The 21,118-nt window shown below is 38.8% G+C and overlaps 1 protein-coding gene and 1 long non-coding RNA gene across 3 annotated transcripts in view; one reads left to right on the top strand and one right to left on the bottom strand.

Moving 5' to 3' along the window:
- C6H12orf56 (chromosome 6 C12orf56 homolog) overlaps window positions 1–21,118 on the bottom strand; it is a 67,106-nt gene that overhangs the window by 1,001 nt on the left and 44,987 nt on the right. Inside the window, exons 6-12 of the mRNA XM_045553444.1 lie at window positions 18,263–18,407; window positions 16,908–17,014; window positions 16,012–16,101; window positions 8,815–8,938; window positions 6,211–6,285; window positions 5,836–5,910; window positions 1,968–2,146 (exon numbers count right to left, since the gene is read on the bottom strand). Coding sequence (XP_045409400.1) covers window positions 1,968–2,146; window positions 5,836–5,910; window positions 6,211–6,285; window positions 8,815–8,938; window positions 16,012–16,101; window positions 16,908–17,014; window positions 18,263–18,407 — 795 coding nt within the window. The remainder of the gene's footprint in view (window positions 1–1,967; window positions 2,147–5,835; window positions 5,911–6,210; window positions 6,286–8,814; window positions 8,939–16,011; window positions 16,102–16,907; window positions 17,015–18,262; window positions 18,408–21,118) is intronic.
- LOC123639562 overlaps window positions 1–21,118 on the top strand; it is a 96,061-nt gene that overhangs the window by 30,553 nt on the left and 44,390 nt on the right. For both annotated transcript variants that reach the window (XR_006735758.1, XR_006735757.1), the window contains 2 exons: window positions 15,353–15,500; window positions 18,406–18,484. This is a non-coding gene — a long non-coding RNA (uncharacterized LOC123639562). The remainder of the gene's footprint in view (window positions 1–15,352; window positions 15,501–18,405; window positions 18,485–21,118) is intronic.

Raw genomic sequence — 21,118 nt, 5'->3', positions numbered from 1 at the left:
CTGAAAATCTGAAATCCAAAATACTCCAATGACCATTTCCTTTGAGCATCATGTTGGTGCTCAGAAAGTTTCAGATTGTGGAGCATTTTGAATTTCAGGCGTTTGGATTAGGGAAGTGCAACCCGTAGTTACTCAGGTGATGATAATGCAAAGCAACTTGAAAATCACTAGTTTAAAACAAGGATCCAGGCCGGGCGTGGTGGCTCACGCCTGTAATCCTAGCACTCTGGGAGGCCGAAGCGGTGGATCATTTGTGCTCAGGAGTTCGAGACCAGCCTGAGCAAGAGTGAGACCCCGTCTCTACTAAAAAAATAGAAAGAAATTAGCCAAACAACTAAAAATACATAGAAAAAATTAGCCGGGCATGGTGGCGTATGCCTGTAGTCCCAGCTACTTGGGAGGCTGAGGCAGTAGGATCGCTTAAGCCCAGGAGTTTGAGGTTGCTGTGAGCTAGGCTGAAGCCACGGCACTCTAGCCCGGGCAACAGAGTGAGACTCTGTCTCAAAAAAAATAAATAAATAAAACAAGGATCGCAAACATAAATGCCCATGAGTAATGTAAGTTAGGGAGGTTGGATAAGAGTAAGCAGGAGGACGAGGAGGAGATGGCAGCAAACTGAGCAGTGATGAGCCACCAGCGCAGGCAGCTGCTATTCAGCCCCACCCAACTGTTGTCATCTAGGAGCATGACACCATTTTTGCCACTTGTCTTGATTTTTAAATGTTCATAACTAAGTTTTAAAAATTTGATTATGTGATACATGCTACAACGTGGAATCTTGAAAACACTAATGTAAGTGAAAGAAGCCTCGTATTACATAATCCATTTATAGGAAATGTCCAGAATAGGCAAATCCACCAGGACAGAAATTAGTGGTTTCCAGGGGCTGGGGAGGAGGGGACAATAGGATGTGACTACTTAATGGATACTGAGTTTCTTATGGGGTGAAGAAAATGTTCTGCAATTAGAAAGTGGTGATGGTTGCAAAATACTGTGAAATATACTAAAAGCCACTGAATTGCAAACTTTAAAATGGTGAATTTCATGCTATGCAAATTTTACCTTAATTTTTTTTTTAAGTGAGGAGGTAGGGGTAGGAAGGGATGGGAATTGGGTTGTTTGAATAAATTCAGAGCCAAAGAAATCCCTTTTATGGGAGCCAGAATGGAACCTCCAGTGTAACACCATATGGAAGAAAAGCATAGTCCACAAACTGGGCTGAAATTTTTTTTAAAAGTCAGTCTAACAGCATTAATGTATGCCCACACATCCTGTTATGTCTCCATCCAAATGAGCAACAAAGCTATGTCTGCTGCACCCTTTGCATCTTAAGTCAGACACAACCTGGGGCTCTCCAATAGGTGCTCGTGCAGGGCTGTACCGCTAAGTACACGTGGCTGTGCCAGCCTGTAAGTAAAAGTGGAGCCCCTGGGGTGCAGGAGCACGGGCTGGCTGATGACACCAAGGCTGGCTTCAGCTCTTTCTTAGTGTCCTGTTAACTGAAAGAGAGGGGTAAATGAAACAAACAAACAAAACCCCCTGATGAGCATGTTCATTAATTGTTCCTCCTTTATCAATTGCTTCTTCCCAATGACTCAGTTGAATTTGTAACCCCTAATTTATCATCCCCTTCAATATAGGTTGTTACTCTTAATTATCCACAGCAGGTTAAAATCATAACTACTTCTGTCAATGCAGCTACAATAAAGACAGTGAGAAACAGTTCCTCAAAGAGAGTTTGACGTTTCACTAGTCTTTTCTGGCCTGGAAATATACTTCAGATGGTAATGGTTCTTAGAGGTCCCCCAAATCCTCCCTTATCTCAGATCAAAGTGAAATATTATTAAAAACAAAAATAGAATTTCCTGTCACCTAATCTTCTAAATATTGGGCCATGTTTAGGGTTTGCATGAAAATCAGAAATGAGTGGTGTTTTACTGCAGATTAGAATCAGACTTTTTTCTTACCTGAATTCTTCTCTGTAGTCATTCCTAATATACTCAGCTAGAGTCTTGCTGTACTGCAGGCAGCTCTTGAGGATGTAAAACTGCTGGTACAACAGGACGGCTTGGCAGGGACTGAGCAGCTGAAATGAAGCTGAAAGCCCCTTCACCACTTGTTTCACAATACTGGCCACAAAAGTAATCTAAACAAGGAAAGTGCAGTTACATGTAGGCTGCATGCACTGGATCATAGACCAATATGGGTTTACCAGTTGCCCCCCCTACAAGCAGTGTCAGAACCAGTAGTGACTTTCAAAGAAGTTTGGCTCCAAAGTGTAAGGAGAATATTGTAAGCAGGAATGGGGATGGCAGGGGAACTCATAAAGGCTAAAGCCCCCTGCAGTGGTGATGTGGTTTGGATGTTGGCCCCTCCAAATCTCATGCTGAAATTTGGTCCCCAATGTTGGAGGTGGGGCCAGGTGGGAGGTGTTTGGGTCATGAGGATGGGTCCCTCATGAATGGCTTGGTGCCCTCCCCATGATAATCAGTTCTCCCTTTATTATTAATAGTTCATGCAAGAGCTAGGTGTTTAAAAGAGCCTGGCACCAGCTGCTCCCTCTCTCTTTGCTCCTTCTCCGACCATGTGACACACCTGCTCCCCCTTCACCTTCTGTCTTGGTTGGAAGCTCCCCAAAGCCCTCACCAGAAGCAGATGCTGGTGTGATGCTTCCTGTACAATCTGCAGAACCATGAGCCAAATAAACCTATTTTCTTTATAAATTACCCACTCTTAGGCTTTCCTTTGTAACAGCACAAAATGGATTAATACAAGTAGGGAAGCTGGTTTATCTAATTCTCTACAGGTAAGAACAAATGGCCCAGAGAGGAGATTCCTACAAGGCAGTGGTTCTCAAATTTTAGTATGCTTAAAAATCACCTAGAAAATTCACTAAAAATGCAGAATACTGGCTCCACCCTCCAGGTATTTACCACAGACAATCCTGATGGATTTGTTCCCTAGACCACACCTTGAAAAACACCACTCTGAGAAAGCAAAGCAAACCAGGCCCGACACAAGCAAGCGATGTTGATGTCACTGTTAGCTGGGGTTTTCATCAGCAGCACTTCTGGTGTCATTTCTCAGGGAGAAATTAAAGTGGAAAAGGGTAGCCATAATGTGAAGTTATTGGATTCCTGCTTCTCCCCAAAAAAGGTCTTATTCACAACAAAGCCAAATAATCAAAAACAAGAACAATGGATTCTATAAGTTGTTTTCTCTTTGTTTGTTTGTTTTGGTTCTGGTATTTTCAAACTGTTATCCATAAACGTAGGCTACTGTGAAAAACAGAAAAGAATGCTAGTGCCCTTGCAAGCCCTAGAAGGTCACCCTGCATGCCCATTAAATTGGCATCAGTGAGAATGTGTTGCCTTTTCTGTTGTAATGTGTTGCTAACGACCCTTCCCAAGTACAGCAAGTGGTTTGAAGTGGGTTTTTCCCAGTCCAGATCCATTTACATACATTGACCAAACATTACATATATTGACTAAACATATATTGCCTGGCAAACACAGCTTGAGGTTAGAGAGTGTGTGCACTGGAACAGAGCAATGCTAATCAGCCCACGTAGGGATTAAAATTTTGTTTTTATTTATTTATTTTTGTCAGACTCTTACAACTGAATAGGATTAAAATTTTAACTTCTTTAGCACCTTGCTGTAACCAAGTGAGATAATCAGACATGCAGGTACTGCAAATTTGCTTGCAAATTTCTCTCAAATTGTCTTGTTTCTGCCTTGGAACTGAGTTGATACTGAAACTTTCAACAGGGCTGGTGGTCCTTTTGCCTTTTTCCATCTTTCATCTTAACACACTTCATGGTCACAGATTGGCCTCATATTCAATCCCTTTGGTGAACCAGCTCTGGAGGTTGATAAAGAAACTTTCCTGTTACTTGGAGTCCTTAGGACTCCAGATTACCACACATCAGTTCATATGATAGGGTCTGCAACCACTGGATGGAAAAAGTAGGGGTCTCACATCTTGCATGTAAGAACTTCCATCACTGTGAGTGACTATAACTTTAAAACATTCCTTGAAGTTAGTCTGAGACCAGCTGGGATCTGTGTGTTGCTGAAGGAGCCAAGTTTATGGGCTCAATCTCTGTACAAGGCAGCTGGCTGTTCTACTAACAAGTGTACCCCCTGGCCTCAGCCAGCATTTAGTAAACCTGTCACAGGGATCTGATAAGAGAATCTAGATTCCATAGGACAGACTCAACATCAATCTAGAAAAACAGCTCAAAGCAGGGAACCACCAATGTCAACAGGGGCATGTTCATATATAGAAAGATAATACATTACTTCGTGTCACGTCCTCCATTAGCAATGAAAATTTCATTTAGATTACTACCTTTTGAAGATAGTTTCCCTTCCTTCATGTATTCATACCGTCAACATACATTGAATTGGAAATCAGTTTGGGGAGGTGAGAAGAGATTAAGATAAAGCCTATATAAGAATCAATTCAGCAGATACTTTATTGAACATCTATTGTGTGCCTAGCACAACAGACATAGCTCTTACCCTTGTGGCACTTGCAGTCTGCTGGAAGAGAAAGTGTATCAGTCACGATGGACTAGGTTATGCTATGGTAACAACCCCCCTCCCGCAAATACCAGTGTTTTGCTTAAAACAACAAAGGTTTACTTGTTCACACTGAATGTCCCTGACAGGTTAGTAGGGGCTCTGGTCACAGCACTGGCTCAGGGCCATCAGTTGGCGGAGCAGCCACCATGTGGAACCCAGAAGGAAGAGAGAATGCAAGGAGGCACACACTGGCTCTGAAAGCTTCTGCCAAGAAGCGACACAGGCCACTTCGGCTCACATTTCATTGGCCAAAGCAAGAACAGAGATCCACCTAATTTCAAATGAGGAGGGAAGTCCAATCCTACCATGTGCCTTGAAGGAGAGAGCCAGAACATGTGTGGGCATTAGTGGCTACAACAGGGCAGATAACACAAACAAACGTGGACTGCAATAGCGACAAGCCCTATAAAGAGGGGAAAGTACACTGTGCTATGCACTAAGTGTGCCTATACGGGGAAGCTGACTCGTCAGAGGGGTCAGAGAATCACCTGCCACTGCCCACCCCAGGAAGGAGCCCTGAGGCCCGCTGGATGAGTAGGAGTTGACCAGGTGGGAAAGGGAAGGAAAGGCATTTGGACAGAGACAGAGGCAATGGGAAAAGTCTTGTGATGGAGTTGGGGTGGGGAGGGAACAGTGAGGAAGAGACCCACATGGCTGGAGGGGTAGGAACCAGGGGAGGCTGTAGGGCCATATGTACAGAGCCTTGTACTCTAGTCTTTATTCAAAGGGAAAAGCTGTTGAGAGATTAGAGCAAGGGATGACGATCAGATCCTTATTCTAAATAGATCCCTTGAGCTGTCATCTGGTGGGAAGATAGGAGCAGACCATTGAGGTGGGCTTGTACTGTCAAAGAGAGAAATGGTAGGGACTAGGATGGCAGCTGCCCAGACACAGTGCACAGGTGATCCCGAGTAGTATGCATTCTGGCTATTTAAGGTAACTGTCAATCTTTTTCTTAATTATACAGCCAATAATTGGATAGTCTATTTTCTACATATATCTTAGAGTTTTTCATATAATAAATATCATATTTATGATAGCATTTCAGCACCTTAAACATTCAGGTCCAAAATGTAAAAATATTTTATTTTAATTAAAATAATAAAGCTGTCAAATTTACATTTTGCTTCTGATTGATAAAACTTGACTATGCCATACAGAAAATTTGTGTTTTATTAATTAAGCACAACAGCATCTGTTTAATTAGGCCTGAGTGGTGATTTTGTTTTTGCTTCTAGGTACTTACTATGGCAGGACAGCTTTGTAGAAAGGACATCATCCAGCTAATAGCAAACTTGGTGGAACCCAATCCAAGATTTCCCTAAAAGACTCAAGGAAATAAACAGGTTATATTCGTGAAGTTCAAATTGTATTTAAAAGGATACTCATTCTCAGATACGTTTTTATCCTGATTAATCAAATCTTTAAAATCAGTATTTTGGAAAATAAGCCAGATGAGCACTTGAGAGCAAAGTTAGTGTCATTTAAATCAACCAGTTTTGGAAACCATCTCTAAGCATTTTTGTTATGATATTAATCATATAATATATAAAATATACATATGTCATAATAGTCATATAATATATAGTCACATAATATATAATAAATGAATATATTGTACCTGCTGAAAGACAAGAAGTATCTCATATAAAAGTGCTGTAGCTGTATCTGTATATTCCAGGATAAGCTTCTGTAACTAGAATTTTCAAGAGTAATCAATACAATATCATAGACTGAGACAGAAAATCGTAATTTTGATTCCCTTTAGGTACTTAGAATCTTTGGTTAACTGAAAATATAATTAGTGTAGTTCATTTTCCTGTTCTATTTGGTTCAATCATTCTCAATAAAGTGGCTCTCATAAAAAGACTATATCTTTAATAATGCTCCAAAAAGTGAGTCAAGAAAAGAAGCTACAATGGGCCACAGAATACTAACACAGAAAATCACAGACTTGATTTACAAAATTAATCAGATCAACAACACTACTTGCTTTTAACACATTGAGTGCCACACTAGAAAAAAAAATTTTTTTTCCTTGGGGCCAGAGTGTTTTACTATGAAAATAGAATAAAAACTTCAAAAACAAAATGATCCTTTCTAATTTAATGAAAAATTTGTTATTTTTTATTGTTTTCTGTGCATGAGTTATATGCAACTTGAAAAATTGTTCTTGTAGCTCCCAAGGTAAAGAGATGTGTGAGTTACATATGCTTCACAAGGCCCCAGGCTCAAAACTAGCATGAGTTAAATACAACTTGCATGGCAGTTAATGTATATTAAGAATGTAGAAATATGCTCCCCTGAGTGGAGGTGAGAGATTCTCTGGGTAATGTAGGCTTATGCCCAACTTGAACTAAGATTTCTTCTGTGGTGTGGGTGAATCTAGGCCTTAGAGACATTTTATTGCTCTCAGGAACTCCAAACAGTTGGTTAGGCTGTCTTCTGGCCCATAAGCCACTTGGTGCATGAGAAGTTTCTGTGGGCATGCTGCAAGCCAACACATTCTCCCTAACCATATTCTTTGCAAGGAAGAGCTCTAGTATGAAATCTCCCGCTGTATTAGACCTTGGGACCAAAATTTATATTATAAAATATCTCCTGACGGTTGCACTAATAGCCCGAGTACAACAGATCTGCAAGTCCAAAAACAAGAAAACAAAACCCAGACCTATCTATTCTGCCCACGAGATATTTTCAAATGGAAATACCATAGGCAAATCAAATCAACAAATCCAAAACCAAGCTCATTATTTCTCCTTTGAACCTACTCTTTTTCCTGTAATTCCTATCTGACTCTCAGGCCAGAATCTAAAAGTCATATTTTAATCTTCACACTTTATTTTCACATCAACCTATCAACTCAATTTCCTAAAAAATTCAGGAATCTATCCTCTTTAAAACTACTATTCCTTTTCATTTATTTATTCAACAAATATGCATCACACACTGTGCTAGGTGTTGGGGATACACAGGAAAGCGACACAGACATGGTACCTGCCCCCATGGAATATACAATCCAGTTGGGGAACAAATAGCAATCTAACAATCAAATAAACAAATGCATAATTATAAACTGAAACAAAGGCTATGAAAGAAAGGTACAGGATGTTAAGAGCGCTCTAAAAAGGAGGACTAGTCTCATTTGGGAGTCAAGGAAGGCTTCCTTCTGGCCCATATCATTCCCCACCTAGACTACTGCACTAGCTTCTTTAACAGCTCTGTTTGTCTGAGTTTTGCTTCCATCTCACTGACTATTTTTATATATTCATTTATTTATTTTTAACAACCTGAAATGCTCCAAAACCATGCCATTCTTTAATCCCTAACCCAATCATTCCATCGTTGAAAGTGGTATTGGAGACACTCCATATACAGTCTGTAACTATATATTCATGGATATATTTGATTAATGTCTGCCTTCAGCAGATTATAGATTAATGAAGGCAGAGATTCTGTCGGTTTACTTACTGTTCCACTTAGCACACTGTTTGCCCATAATAGATGCTCAATAAATGAGTTTTCTAAAACATAACCCTGATTGTATGTTTAAGAACAAATTATGTCCCATCCGTTCAAAAACAAAAAAGCTGTGTTGGCCTGGCTCAAAATAAAATAATGATAAGCTGACTTATTCTCTCAGAAGACATACTTTCTAGGCAGTTTGGTGTTTCTCATGTTTTAGTACAACCTTAGAAAAACAAATAATTCTCACTGAGAGTTTACACTGCTCATACAGGTAGGGAGATCATAAACTAAAACTAAGAACTAAAACTAAAACATGAGAACTAACCCTAAAATCTCTAAGACAGTGATTTTTCACCCCAGTTAGACTCCGACTATGGAATTACATATAAGTCAATATTTTGTATAGAGAGAGACCATAAACAGATTTTTTTTATGAAAAGTTATTTTTTATTTTAATAAAGGTTATAATTTTGTTGTTTTTTTCTTTTTTATTTATTTTTATTTCAGGATATTATGAGGATACAAACATTTTGGTTACATTTTATGACTTTGCCTCACCCAAGAATGCTAATTATTTTCCTTAGTTTACATACATTAAAACATATAAAATGAATATATTAATATTGACAGAATAGTTATCTAAGTTTTAAGCTTAATGACAAAACATTTACTCTTTGATTTAATTACATTTATATACTCTACAATGTCCACATTAAAAGATAAGAATTATAGTTTACCTCCAAAATTCTCATCTTACCTTAGCATCAAAAGACATTTCAACTAAAGTCGAATCAGCCACCAACTGGATATCAAACATGGGACAAGATTTTGGAATCTGAGGCTCACTAATTAAAATTACCAAGAGATTAAATAGTGTTCCCCTGAAATGAATAAATAAAAGGCAATTAATGAGTAAAGTTTTGTTTTCAGGAAAGCCAAGTTTGCAGACAATATAATTATACTTAAAAGAACAAAGAATTGCAGACCAACCTTGACTGAACTTTTTGGACCCTCGGACATGCAGAGAAATGTATAGAGATAAGAATTTAAATGAAAATATAATTTCTTGGTCTTTTGGCTCAGAGCAAGTACAGTTCTAGAAGTACACAAAGCTTGGAAAGCTTAGAAAACCTGGATTTAAGGGAGATTTGGATGATTTCATTTGCAGCAATGTTTTCCAAAGGGCTTTTTGTGGATTACTAATTCCAGACAATATTACAGTCAAAATAGATTCTGTGGTCAAAAGAGGTATGGGAAATACTTGATTAAACGAAGCTTATTGGATATCTTTACTATAGGACTTCTCAGAGACTTCAATATGCTAATATGCACTGTATATCTCCAGGACAAAGAAAGAGTACGCAATATTTCTTTTTTTTTAAGTTTTTTAAATTGACCAATAAAAATTGTATGTATTTACGGTATACAACATGATATTTTGAACTATGTATACATTTGTACACATATTTCATAAATCGAGCTAATTAACATATGCATTACCTCAGAAACTTATTTTATTTTTATTTTTTTTGAGACAGAGTCTTGCTTTGTTGCCCGGGCTAGAGTGAGTGCCGTGGTGTCAGCCTAGCTCACAGCAACCTCAAACTCCTGGGCTTCAGCGATCCTACTGCCTCAGCCTCCCGGGTAGCTGGGACTACAGGCATGTGCCACCATGCCCGGCTAATTTTTTCTATATATATTTTAGTTGGCCAGATAATTTCTTTCTATTTTTTTAGTAGAGACGGGGTCTCGCTCTTGCTCAGGATGGTCTCGAACTCCTGACCTTGAGTGATCCACCCGCCTCAGCCTCCCAGAGTGCTAGGATTACAGGCATGAGCCACCGCGCCTGGCCTAGAAACTTATTTTTATTTGGTGAGAACACTGAAAATCTGTTCTCAGAGATTTTCATGTACAGAGTACATTATTATTAACTATAGTCACCATGTTGTACAATAGATCTCTTGCACTTATGTCTTGTATACAACTGAAATTTTGTACCATTTGACCAACATCTCCCAATTCTTTCACACCCCCCAAGTCTCTGACAAGCATTATTCTATACTCTCTGTTTCTATGAGTTTGACTTTTTTAGATCCCATATATAAGCGAGATCATGCATGATCACAAAAGTTAAACTCATATTTGTCTTTCTGTGCCTGGCTTATTTCATTTAGCATAATGTCCTCCAGGTTCATCCATGTTGTCAAAAATGACAAAATTTCCTTCTTTTTATGGCTGAATAATATTCCATTGTGTATATATACCACATTTTCTTTTTTTTTTTTTGAGACAGAGTCTCGCTCTGTTGCCCGGGCTAAAGTGAGTGCTGTGGTGTCAGCCTAGCTCACAGCAACCTCAAACTCCTGAGCTTAAGCGATCCTACTGCCTCAGCCACCCAAGTAGCTGGAACTACAGGCATGCGCCACCATTCCCGGCTAATTTTTTCTATATATATTTTTAGTTGGCCAGATAATTTCTTTCTATTTTCAGTAGAGACAGGGTCTCGCTATTGCTCAGGCTGGTCTCTAACTCCTGAGCTCAAACGATCCACCCACCTCGGCCTCCCAGAGTGCTAGGATTACAGGCGTGAGCCACCGCGCCTGGCCAACACATTTTCTTTATTTGTTCACTTATTGCTGGACACTTAGGTTGCTTCATTTTCTTGGTTATTGTGAATAATGTGCAGCATTTCTTAAAATGCTCATTTGATCCCAAGATTTGTGACTCCAGAACCCTTTCAACAGAGCATTTCAGGGGTTTACTGCTCCACTGAATACCACTAGCTGTTAATTAATAAAACTAGTATTAAACTTCAGGTCCTTTGCTTTCAGATGCAATGTACTAGCCATTGACCTACACTGATAATTTACTTAACTATTACTATGTAGTTAAATATGTCCTATTATTTCAAAATAAAAAGGCAAAAAAAAATCACAATTCAAAATGTGCATCCCGAGGAGATGGGTTAGTAACACCATCTTCATATGTCAAGTCCAACCCGTGTATGGTTGAAAAGGAGCCGAAGGCAGACCTCTAGAAAAATCAGTTGCCTAATTGAAGACAATGTCAGACTAGATTTGAGGGGTAGGAGTAGTAAAAGAACTTAAAGGTAGGTCCATACAAAAATTCTCCATAACCATTAGCATTCCTTTCATAATGAAATAAAGGAGACTATAAAAGTCCTTGTTTAGTTATATCTGAGGCTTTCTAGTCTTTTTACAATCACTGAAGCCATTACCATGATTAGAAGCCCATGATTAACCTAAATTCTAATAAAAATACAATTCCAGCCAGGCACAGGGGCTCATGCCTGTAATCCTAGCACTTTGGAAGGCAGAGGTGGGAGGATTGCTTGAGGCCAGGAGTTCGAAACCAGCCTGAGCAAGAGCAAGACCCCGTCTCTACAAAAAAATGTGTGTGTGTGTGTGTGTGTGTGTGTGTGTGTGTGTGTAAATTAGCCAGGCATGGTGGCTCTCGACCGCAGTCCCAGCTACTCACAGGCTAAGGCAGGAGAATTGCTTGAGCCCAGGAGTTTGAGGTTGCAGTGAGCTATGATAACACCATTGCATTCTAGCCTGGGCAACAGAATGAGACCTTGTCTCAAAAAAAAAAAAAAAAAAAAAAATCACAATTCTCCTTTCTCTAACTCAAAAAGCAAATCCAGTTCTCATGTCTGGAAAAGAATCATATGAGTTAGTACATTTCTAAAAAAAAGCAGGATATAGCCTACAGGGTATTTGCTAATGTTTTATTCAGGCTACTTAAAATGGCCAATCTTACTTTTAGAAAACCCTTTTAAAATCAACAGAACACTTTCTTTAGAAGCTTTTCTTGATATTAAGTTTGAATTTGCATTCCACTCACTGTTATATTTAATTATAGTCCTTTATTTTCTTTCAGTAATAACTTCTTTTCAAAGTATCATATATCCAAGCCTAAGAAAAGGAACTATCAAATTCTGGGTCACTTGCTGTGATAATATATAAATGCAACCCTAGCAATACTAGGATATGAAAGAATGTGGCACATTTCAAGAAGAATATAGCAAAATGGGTTTATTAAAAATCTCCACTTATGAAAATAGTAAAGAGGAAAATGCTGAAATGAATAACTGCTTTTATATTTGCTCAAGTGGAATTTAATTTGAAATCCACCCATTCTGCCAACTCAGTTTAAAATCTACTAGGCCAATAATAAAAGAAATTTTAATCAAAATGATAGTTTCATCCTGAAAATAGAGACTTATTATAGGATTGACATCACAGCCTTAAAAATAGCCCCAACAGTTTAATTCTTTTTTTTATATCCCAACATCAAGTTTCAAGAACTTTGTGGGGTTTTTTTTGTTTTTGCTTTTGTTTTTGAGTCAAGATCTCACTCTGCTGCCCAGGCTACAGTGCAATGGCATCATCATAGCTCACCACAACCTCAAACTCCTGGCTCAAGGGATCCTCCTGCCTCAGCCTCCCAAGTATCTGGGACTATTGGTGTGTGCCACCATGCCTGGCTAGTTTACAAAAAATTTTCTTTTCTTTTTTTTTTTTTTGCAGAAACAAGGTCTCCCTCTGCCCCAGGCTGGTCTTGAACTCCTGGCCTCAAGCAATCTTCCTGCTTCTGCCTTCCAAAGTGCTAGGATTATAGGCATAAGCCACCCTGCCCAGCCCCAACAGTTTAATACTTTCATGGTTTAGATTGTTATTATTTCCAGTGTATGAATTTTGAATGTATTACAGAGTATTTTAAAATATACACTTTGAAGGGAAAACTCATAGTCTCATAAATCAGTCTACGTTATTGCGGTAGGCAGAAATCTGATATGGCTTCCAAGATTCCCACCCTGCTGTATACCTAACCTATGTAATCCTTTCCCCTTAAGTGTGGGCAGGATCTCTGAATATATTTGATTATCACTCTTGTGATTATGTTACATTGGATGGGAAAGGTAAAAGGATTCTGAAACTATAATTAAGGCCCCTATTCAGCTGACTTTTGAGTTAAAAAGATTATCCTGGCCAAGCTCTGTGGCTCATGCCTATAATCCCAGCACTTTGGGAGACCGAGGCAGGAGGACTATTTGAGCCTAGGAGCATGAGACCAGCCTGGGCAACATAGCAAGGCCCTGTCTCTAAAAAAAAAAAAAAAACAATTTTTAAAAATTAGCCAGTCCTGGTGGCATGTGCTTATAGTCCTAGCTACTTGGGAGGCTGAGTCGGGAGGATCGCTTGAGCCCAGGAGTTCAAAGCTGCAGTGAGCTATAACCATAGTACGGCACTCCAGCCTGGGCAACAGAGCAAAACCCTGTCTCAAAAACAAACAAACAAACAAAAAAAAAGATTATCCTAAGGGCCTAATCTAATCAGGTGAGCCCTGTAAAAGAGAGCTTAGGCCCTCCCTGAGCTCGGAAATAGTTTCCTGCCAAGAAACAAACCGCCTGAGTTCTATAGCTGTCAGGAGATAAATTCTGCTAACAACCACCCAAATGAACTTGGAAGAGAACCCCAAGCCTCATATGAGACCACGGCCTCTGCTTACACCTTGATTGAAGCCACCTTGTGAGACCCTGAGCAGAGGATCCAGTTAAGCTGGGCCTAGATTCCTGATCCACAGACAATGTGAGATAATAGATGCATTTTGTTTTAAGCTACTAAGTTTCTGGTAATTTGTTACATGGCAATAGAAGACTAATACAGTTATATTAGACACTGACTGTGCTAGTTAATACTATGGGTAACATGACTTGACCCTACGCATATCAAAATTGGCTGAAAAAAGACAGTATTACGACCAGACTCTACTATACCAATATAATATATGTACTGAAGGACATGAAAAGAATTAGTCAGAGAAGAGGCTTGATATAGTAGGGCTGATGTGATCACATCAAGCTAAAACAAAACAATTAAAAGCGACACTTTACAACAGAGGTAAGGGTGATTTTTTTCAACTTGGATATAGAAAGGTAAGAACTAAAAGGTGGAGAAAAAGAGTAACAAGATGTAGCAATAGGTCGGGTGCAGTGGCTCATGCCTATAATCCTAGTACTTTGGGACGCCAAGGCTGGAGAATGGCTTGAGGACAGGAGTTGGAGACCAGCCTGAGCAAGAGCAAGACCCCATCTCTACAAAAAATGGAAAAATTAGCCAGGCGTGGTGGTGCACACCTGCAGTCCTAGCTACTTGGGAGGCTGAGGCAGGAGGATCACTTGAGCCCAGGAGTGTGAGATTGCAGTGAGCTGGGGTGACAGAGCAAGACCCTGTCTCCAAAAAAAGAGAGAGATGTAGCAATAATTTAAATCTAGGAGAAGACAGAAATATCAGAAATAATCTTGAACCTCCATCCTGGAGATTGGGGAAGTGGAAGTACTACCAATCGCATAAAGCAATATTCAGAGAAAATAACAGAGTGTATTTTCTTTTTTGTTGTAAAGCAAGGGTCAGCAAAATATGGCCTATAGCTAAAACCAGCCCACAGGTTGTTTTTATAAATAAACCTTTATTGGAACACAGCTGTGCCCATTCATTATGTACTGTCCATGGCTGCTTTTGTGCTATAGTGGCAGAGTTGAGTAGTTGCAACAGAGACTATATGGCCTGAAAAGCCAAAATATTTACTATTGACCCTTTACAGAAATGACTGCCCACCCCTGCTATAAAGCATAGTGTGCCCATAATCCCTGGCACATAAATTGCTTAAGCAATATTAATGAATATTATCATTAAATTTATTTTTAAAGGTCTTTAATAAATAGCCTGGAAAAATATTACTAAATGTTCTTATTTCTTCCTCGTGGTTTGAGTATTTTGGAATCCATGGCCCTAATCCTTCCTCCACCTTCTAATACAGCAAATTTAGATAAACAATTGATGACAGTAGGAAAAAAATAAGGTTTTAGCCAGAACATTGCTCAAGGACATAATTCACAGTCTATAAACACATATTAAAAATTCAAGTAGATAATGTGCAAAACTGCAAACACACACTTTGTGTGGCCAAGAATGCTACTGTCAGCAACTATATATTCTTCCATTCTTTCTTTTTTACCCAGAGACCATTTCATTTATTTATTTATTTTTCCATTCTTCCATTCTTCCTTTTAATAACAGATGTCCTCGCTGCCATCCAAAGTTTAGGTAGGCCCATGGCTGTGCAACTACAGACATATTTTCCGCCTCTCTTGCAGCTAGGTATGGCCATGTGCCTAAAGTTCTCACCAAAAGAATGTGAGCAGAAGTGTTATATTCCTCACTTAAAAAGGAAATTTGCTTGCCCTTTACTTCTGTTTCTGCTTGCCGCAGGGTATAATGAAGTCATGAAGATCAGCTGGCTTCAACCATGAGGACAAAGACAGCAGGATAGAAGATGTCAGAGTAATAAAAGGGAAGGAACCTGGGTCCCTGGATGACCTTGTGGAGGAAAGCCTGACTGTCCACTCCGGATTGCTATGTAAGGAAGATACATATTTCTATCTTCTCTGGGCTATGTATTTTAGAATATCTTTATTACAGCGGCTCACCCTATATTGTTAATAAACCCTCCAAGGTCATTCACTCCAAAGTCACACAATTATATAGTAGATGAGGCTACTATAACTCCTGCCTTTACAATTTTTCTATTGTGTGGCTATAAAAATACTCTGGGAAATTCTAGTGGAGATCCTTTGGCTTTTAAGGTATGATGACTCATTTGGTCTTTTTCAAATTCACCATACTAGGACAAAAATAAAATTATGCTAAGAAAATCTTTGTACCCTTAATAACCCAGAGGGACAGAGAGAACTCAGCATGTGCCAATTAATCTGTTCATCACAGAAGGAAGTAGAGAAACAAAAGTTTATAATATACTTAGGAGGCGGTTGAACAGAGACGTTAGAGAGTTATGAGTTTTGGAAGACACTCAACAAGAATAGTTAATGGGTTGCAACTACCAGGTCCCAATGTCCTCGAAAAGATCTTACTTTTTAGCTGCCAATGTGTTCAGGCGTGATGACTCAGTTTCTGTTTCTCTGAACATCAGTCCTAGGGTCTGTATAATTTCGATGCATGCCCTAAAAAACGAAGAGAAAAAAGCATGGAAATAGTATGATTTTATTAGAAGCTCAGAATTCCACAAAAGTGGTAATCCTTGCTAGAATTGCTTTCAGATATCCATATAGCAAAAAGTACAGGAAAGAAATTCTGTACATCAAATTGCCAACATTGGTTGAGTGCCTGTGAAAGCTACGTAGCAAGTACTCAAAAAATGTTTGTTGAATGAATGAATGAATAGCTGAATGTTGGTTAAGACATTTATTTTTTAAGAGATAGAGATCTCACTGTGTTGCCCAGGTTGGAGTACAGTGGCTATTCACAGGCCCAGTTATTGCACACCACAGCCTCAAACTCCTGGCCTCAAGTGATCCTCCTGCCTCAGTCTCTTAAGTAGCTGGGACTACTGGCATGCACCACCACACCCGATTAAGTCATTTTAATACTTTTCATATGTATATTTTTCTCAGAGTTTTTAGGATATTCAAGTACTACTTTAGTTTAAAATTTTCTTTTATAATTTTAATTTTCTAAAATAGATAATATTTGGCTCAAAGTGTCAAAGGTAAAAAAGAGAATACAATGAAAACTGTCTCTCCTCCAAATGCCCATTTTCCTCCCCCTTGGGGAAGCCAGTATTACTAGTTTCTTATGTATCTGTCCTTTAAAATTAAGACAAAATGAATGCTATTTTAAAAAATCTATGCGAAGCAAAACTTACAACCACATTAATCATTAATACAGCATATAGTTTGTCCAGTGCTTTCCATTTATCTTTAACACCCTAGGGAAAAAAAATATCTGTGATCATCTAGTTAGTACTTACATCAGCTCATCAGCCCTTTGCCTTTGATTTCCAAGTGCATTCTTATCCCTAGATTCCGGCAAGTACTCACGAAGTTTGTTCACTAGGAAAGTGAAAAGGTCACTGGTCTGTGAAAGCAAGTGGGAAAAAAGATGCTAATTAAGGTATCAGTTGTTCTGTTGGTTGGTTTATGGGTCTCACTCTGTCACCCAGGCTGGAGTATAATGGTGTGATCATAGCTTACTGTATCCTTGCACTCCTGGGCCCAAGCGTTCCTCCTACCTCAGCCTCCCCAATAGCTGGGACTACAGGTACATGCCACAACACCAGCTAATTTTTAATTTTTTTGTGTAGCTACATGGTCTCACTATGTTGCCCAGACTGGTCTTGAATCCTCTAGCCTCAAGCCATCCTCCTGCTTTGGCCTCCCAAAAGTGCTGGGATTACAGGCGTGAGCCACTGCCTTTGCCAGCATCAGTTGTTAAAACTGTCTATCCTTATGTAATAAAAGCATGAAAAAATGATTTGTTCTTTGGGTAAAAAAGTGAATTATAATATCTCTCCTTAATACTAATATAACCCAATTAAAAACATACTTTTTACTTACAACCAGGAGACCACTGTCCTGGTGACCAGAGCAAAAATTAGGGGTGATGGTGGGTAAACCAAAATGGTTGGTCATCCTACAGGTGAAGCACCTAAGCAGTGGCCAGTACTGTCTTGTACAGTTGGGAGTTTGTGTGCTTCACAACTGCTCAGTAAAACAGTGGCAGCCATGTAGGAGACGACTGAGCAGAATTAGAATGCAACATTCAGCCCAGGCAGGGCTTGCCCCACTCCTGGGCTCATTAGCACCACACCATTACTCACCTGCACTTCTAACACCTTCCCCTGAAACTGAAAATGAATCTATAACTTACTGAGTGAAAACAGGTTGCCTTGGCTCCCCAGGAGTCACATTTTTTAAAATACCAGTCCTACACTCAAAAGGAATTTTTTTAAATTATATTTTTACTGTAGAGGAACCTGCACAGTAAAACTTCTTGAAATCTACTTTCTCATCTCACCATCCGTGCTCATATGTCTTGCATGCCAAAAACTTTCCCTTCAATATCTCTCTTCTTTGACTCTGCCATCCAACCCCACGTGAGCTGGTTTTTGCTACACTCCTCTCTCTTCCCATTTCCCCACAACACACACATATACATTATTGATCCCACCACACTTTTTCAAGCACTACAACGCCACTGAATTAAATTTAATCAACAGTTTAAAACACACCATCAGAATACAAGACATTTATTGATATTTTAATTGATGCTTAGATTTGGTAATCAGGTAAAACAAGCTTTAAAGAGTAAAAATAAAACACCTACTTTCCAGAAAAGCCTTTTCAGGATGAAATTTTTTTGGGCTGCTACTTTAAGTTCCATAATTAAACAAAGTATCTTCTTCAAAGTATTGTCTTTAAGAATAAGTTCAGATTTAAGTTGACTGAAGTGCTTAATTTTCTCCTCAGATCTGCAGGCACACAAGAAAATTGTCCATGTAAAAAATGACAAGAAACAGCAGTTATGAATATCAACGATTAGTGACAGGTTTGTAAATACTTTGTTACTAGTGGAATTTTAATAGTTTTGTACTTCTAGCCTTATTACTTATCAGTAGTGAACTCTGCAACCTCCAGATTGAGCTGGTTATTATTCTCTCTTTTTACTCCTGCCTCTTTTCTAAAGTCCACACACCAGGAATACTCTCACTGTCTCTAGCAAATTTCTGTCCCTCTTTGATAGCTTAGCTCATACCATTTCCCATAATCCAGGAACCATATGTAATATCATTTGCTTAATATTTTTTCCAAGTAACTCACTTTTTTTCCTTGCTTAACGTTTATTTATAAAGAAGACTTTGTATCACCGCATTACAGGGAAAACCAGTATCACTTGGCATAAATAGTGGGTGACTGTAAAAATAGAATGAAAGCAACACAAATTTTAAGTGGATGCTCCACATTCTGAGCCTGAGGTCTGCTCTGTCCGTGAGGAAAAGGCAGATGAGCATGTGTCTGAGAGATGTCACTGCTGGCCCCACGTGGAGAGATTCTCCCTAATGAGATCAGACCAGCTGGAGAAAGGAATGTAATTTTTCCACCATGGAATTCAAAGTTCCTTCATGCTGTGTCTGAGCACCTGAAATCACCTCCCATCACTGAACCACTTCATGAACAGCTGGCTTAGCTGAAAAGATCTCCTTAGATCTTTCCCTGCAGCCCCTCTCCCATCGCAGTTTTTTTCACACTCCTAGTATCACAGTAATCCTATTTCATTCCATTGTAGTTATCTGTGTATGCATCCTGGCTCCTCAGCTGACTTTTAGCAACTTGAAAAAAAAATATCATCAGGTTAAGTATTGTTTCCATCTCCCACTGTGCTCGGTAATAACATCTTACACTTAACCGGGCACTGGCGCCCTGGCAGGCACTAGCCTGGGTCCCTTCCATAGACCAGCTCACTTACCGAGCTGGCCCCACTACAGGGTCTGACCTAGGAATTATTATGGCATTTTATAGGAAGTTGGAGGGGTTAAGAGGCCTGTCCAAGTTCACACAACTAATGATTCAGAAAGCCAGGGTACAAAGTAAAAGTAGGAAAGATATTTCATGTTCTGTGTAGGTTGATGGAATCTTAGAATTTCTGACTTTAAGTAAAAACGTTTTTTACCACCTACTCCAGAAATCTGTGATACCAGCCATTTATCCCAATAATGGAATGTTGGCTCTTCCCCACTGCTTTCTCCTTTATCTAAAAAACATCTAAGATATTCTTCTTTATGCAATCAGTGAGACTCTCTTCTTAATCCCAAAATTAATACCTCTTAAAAAACGGTCTCTTTTGTAGTGGAGATGCTAGAGGGAAAATGATAATTTCCAATTCAGCAACAGCAATCAGAGAGGCAGTAGAACATAATGATTATGAGCATGAGAGCTGAGGTCAGAACCCCAGGTTGCCTCTACTGGGTTAGGTAATTACTGTAGGCGAGTTACATAGCTTCTGTGCCTCAGTTTCCTTCTCTATAAAATGGGGATGCTGATAGTACCTATCCAATTATGCTGTTTTGATATTTTAGTTAATGCATGTCCTTAGCACACAGTAAGTGTTTAATAAATGGTCTCTAAATAAAACAGGAATAAGTTTGAGAGCCTGCTTCCCTATATATACACCTCTAATTACCATCATATTTCATTTAAAAAATAACTATAAAATTCCTCTACACTCTGAGAGCTCCAAAAACAATAGAAATGTAGTTTTCACGAACAAATAAGCTTAGGAAAGCAAAAGCTCAGATAAAATACAATATCAGCAGAATTGTTTTGAAACTGATTTTCCTGTTTTCCCCATTTGGAGTCAACAATTTGCTATGATCAACAATAGAAACAGTTTTTCATCTTTTGCCACCTATGATAATAGATTGCAATGCCAAACTCATTTTTTTTAAAGCAAGAAAATTTTTCATAGGAAAAGGCATACTAATCTCTTCAGTCTCTTCATACAATCAATTCATTTAGAAATTGAGGCTTCCTGTACATCATAAATTCAAGTTAGGTATTCTATATTACCACAGATAAGTTATCAATAATTATAATGTCTTTGGACATTTAGAGAATATTTACTTTTACATAGATGACAAACTTCATTTGACTAACTTAAATAAGAAAATGTCTAGTGCCAGAAGACTCCATTAACTTAGGAATAAGGGGGGAAATCTATATTAATGTTAACAGATACTGTATATATTCATCAGCTAGAAAACATAAATACACCAAAATAATGTTGCAAGAAAGATTCTTGATCTAATGATAAGCTCTATTTTTCCTATATATTTTCATTTTTCTAGACATTCTGTGTAGTAACACTTCACATTTGCATAATGCCTTACAGCTGGAAAAGGCTTTTCATATATTAGCTCAGCAGTGTTGTGTATTATGTCCACAATGGTCAGGCTACAGAACTGTCACATCTGTGATAGAATTATAATTTGAAAACCCAAAGGATTTTAAACTGAAGGTGGTAAAGACTATTGTTGTGTATCTTCACATCCCTCACAGTGCATTTGAAATCCCTGCATTTTAAATATGTTGCCTTCAGAGGCTGGGTGCAGTGGCTCACGCCTGTAATCCTAGCACTCTGGGAGGCCAAGATGGGAGCATAGCTTGAGCTCAGGAGTTCAAGACC

Source organism: Lemur catta, chromosome 6 (assembly GCF_020740605.2).
Source record: "Lemur catta isolate mLemCat1 chromosome 6, mLemCat1.pri, whole genome shotgun sequence".
NCBI lineage: Eukaryota > Metazoa > Chordata > Mammalia > Primates > Lemuridae > Lemur > Lemur catta.
Note: the sequence above shows the minus strand (reverse complement) of the source record. Positions and strands in the feature narration are given on the sequence as shown.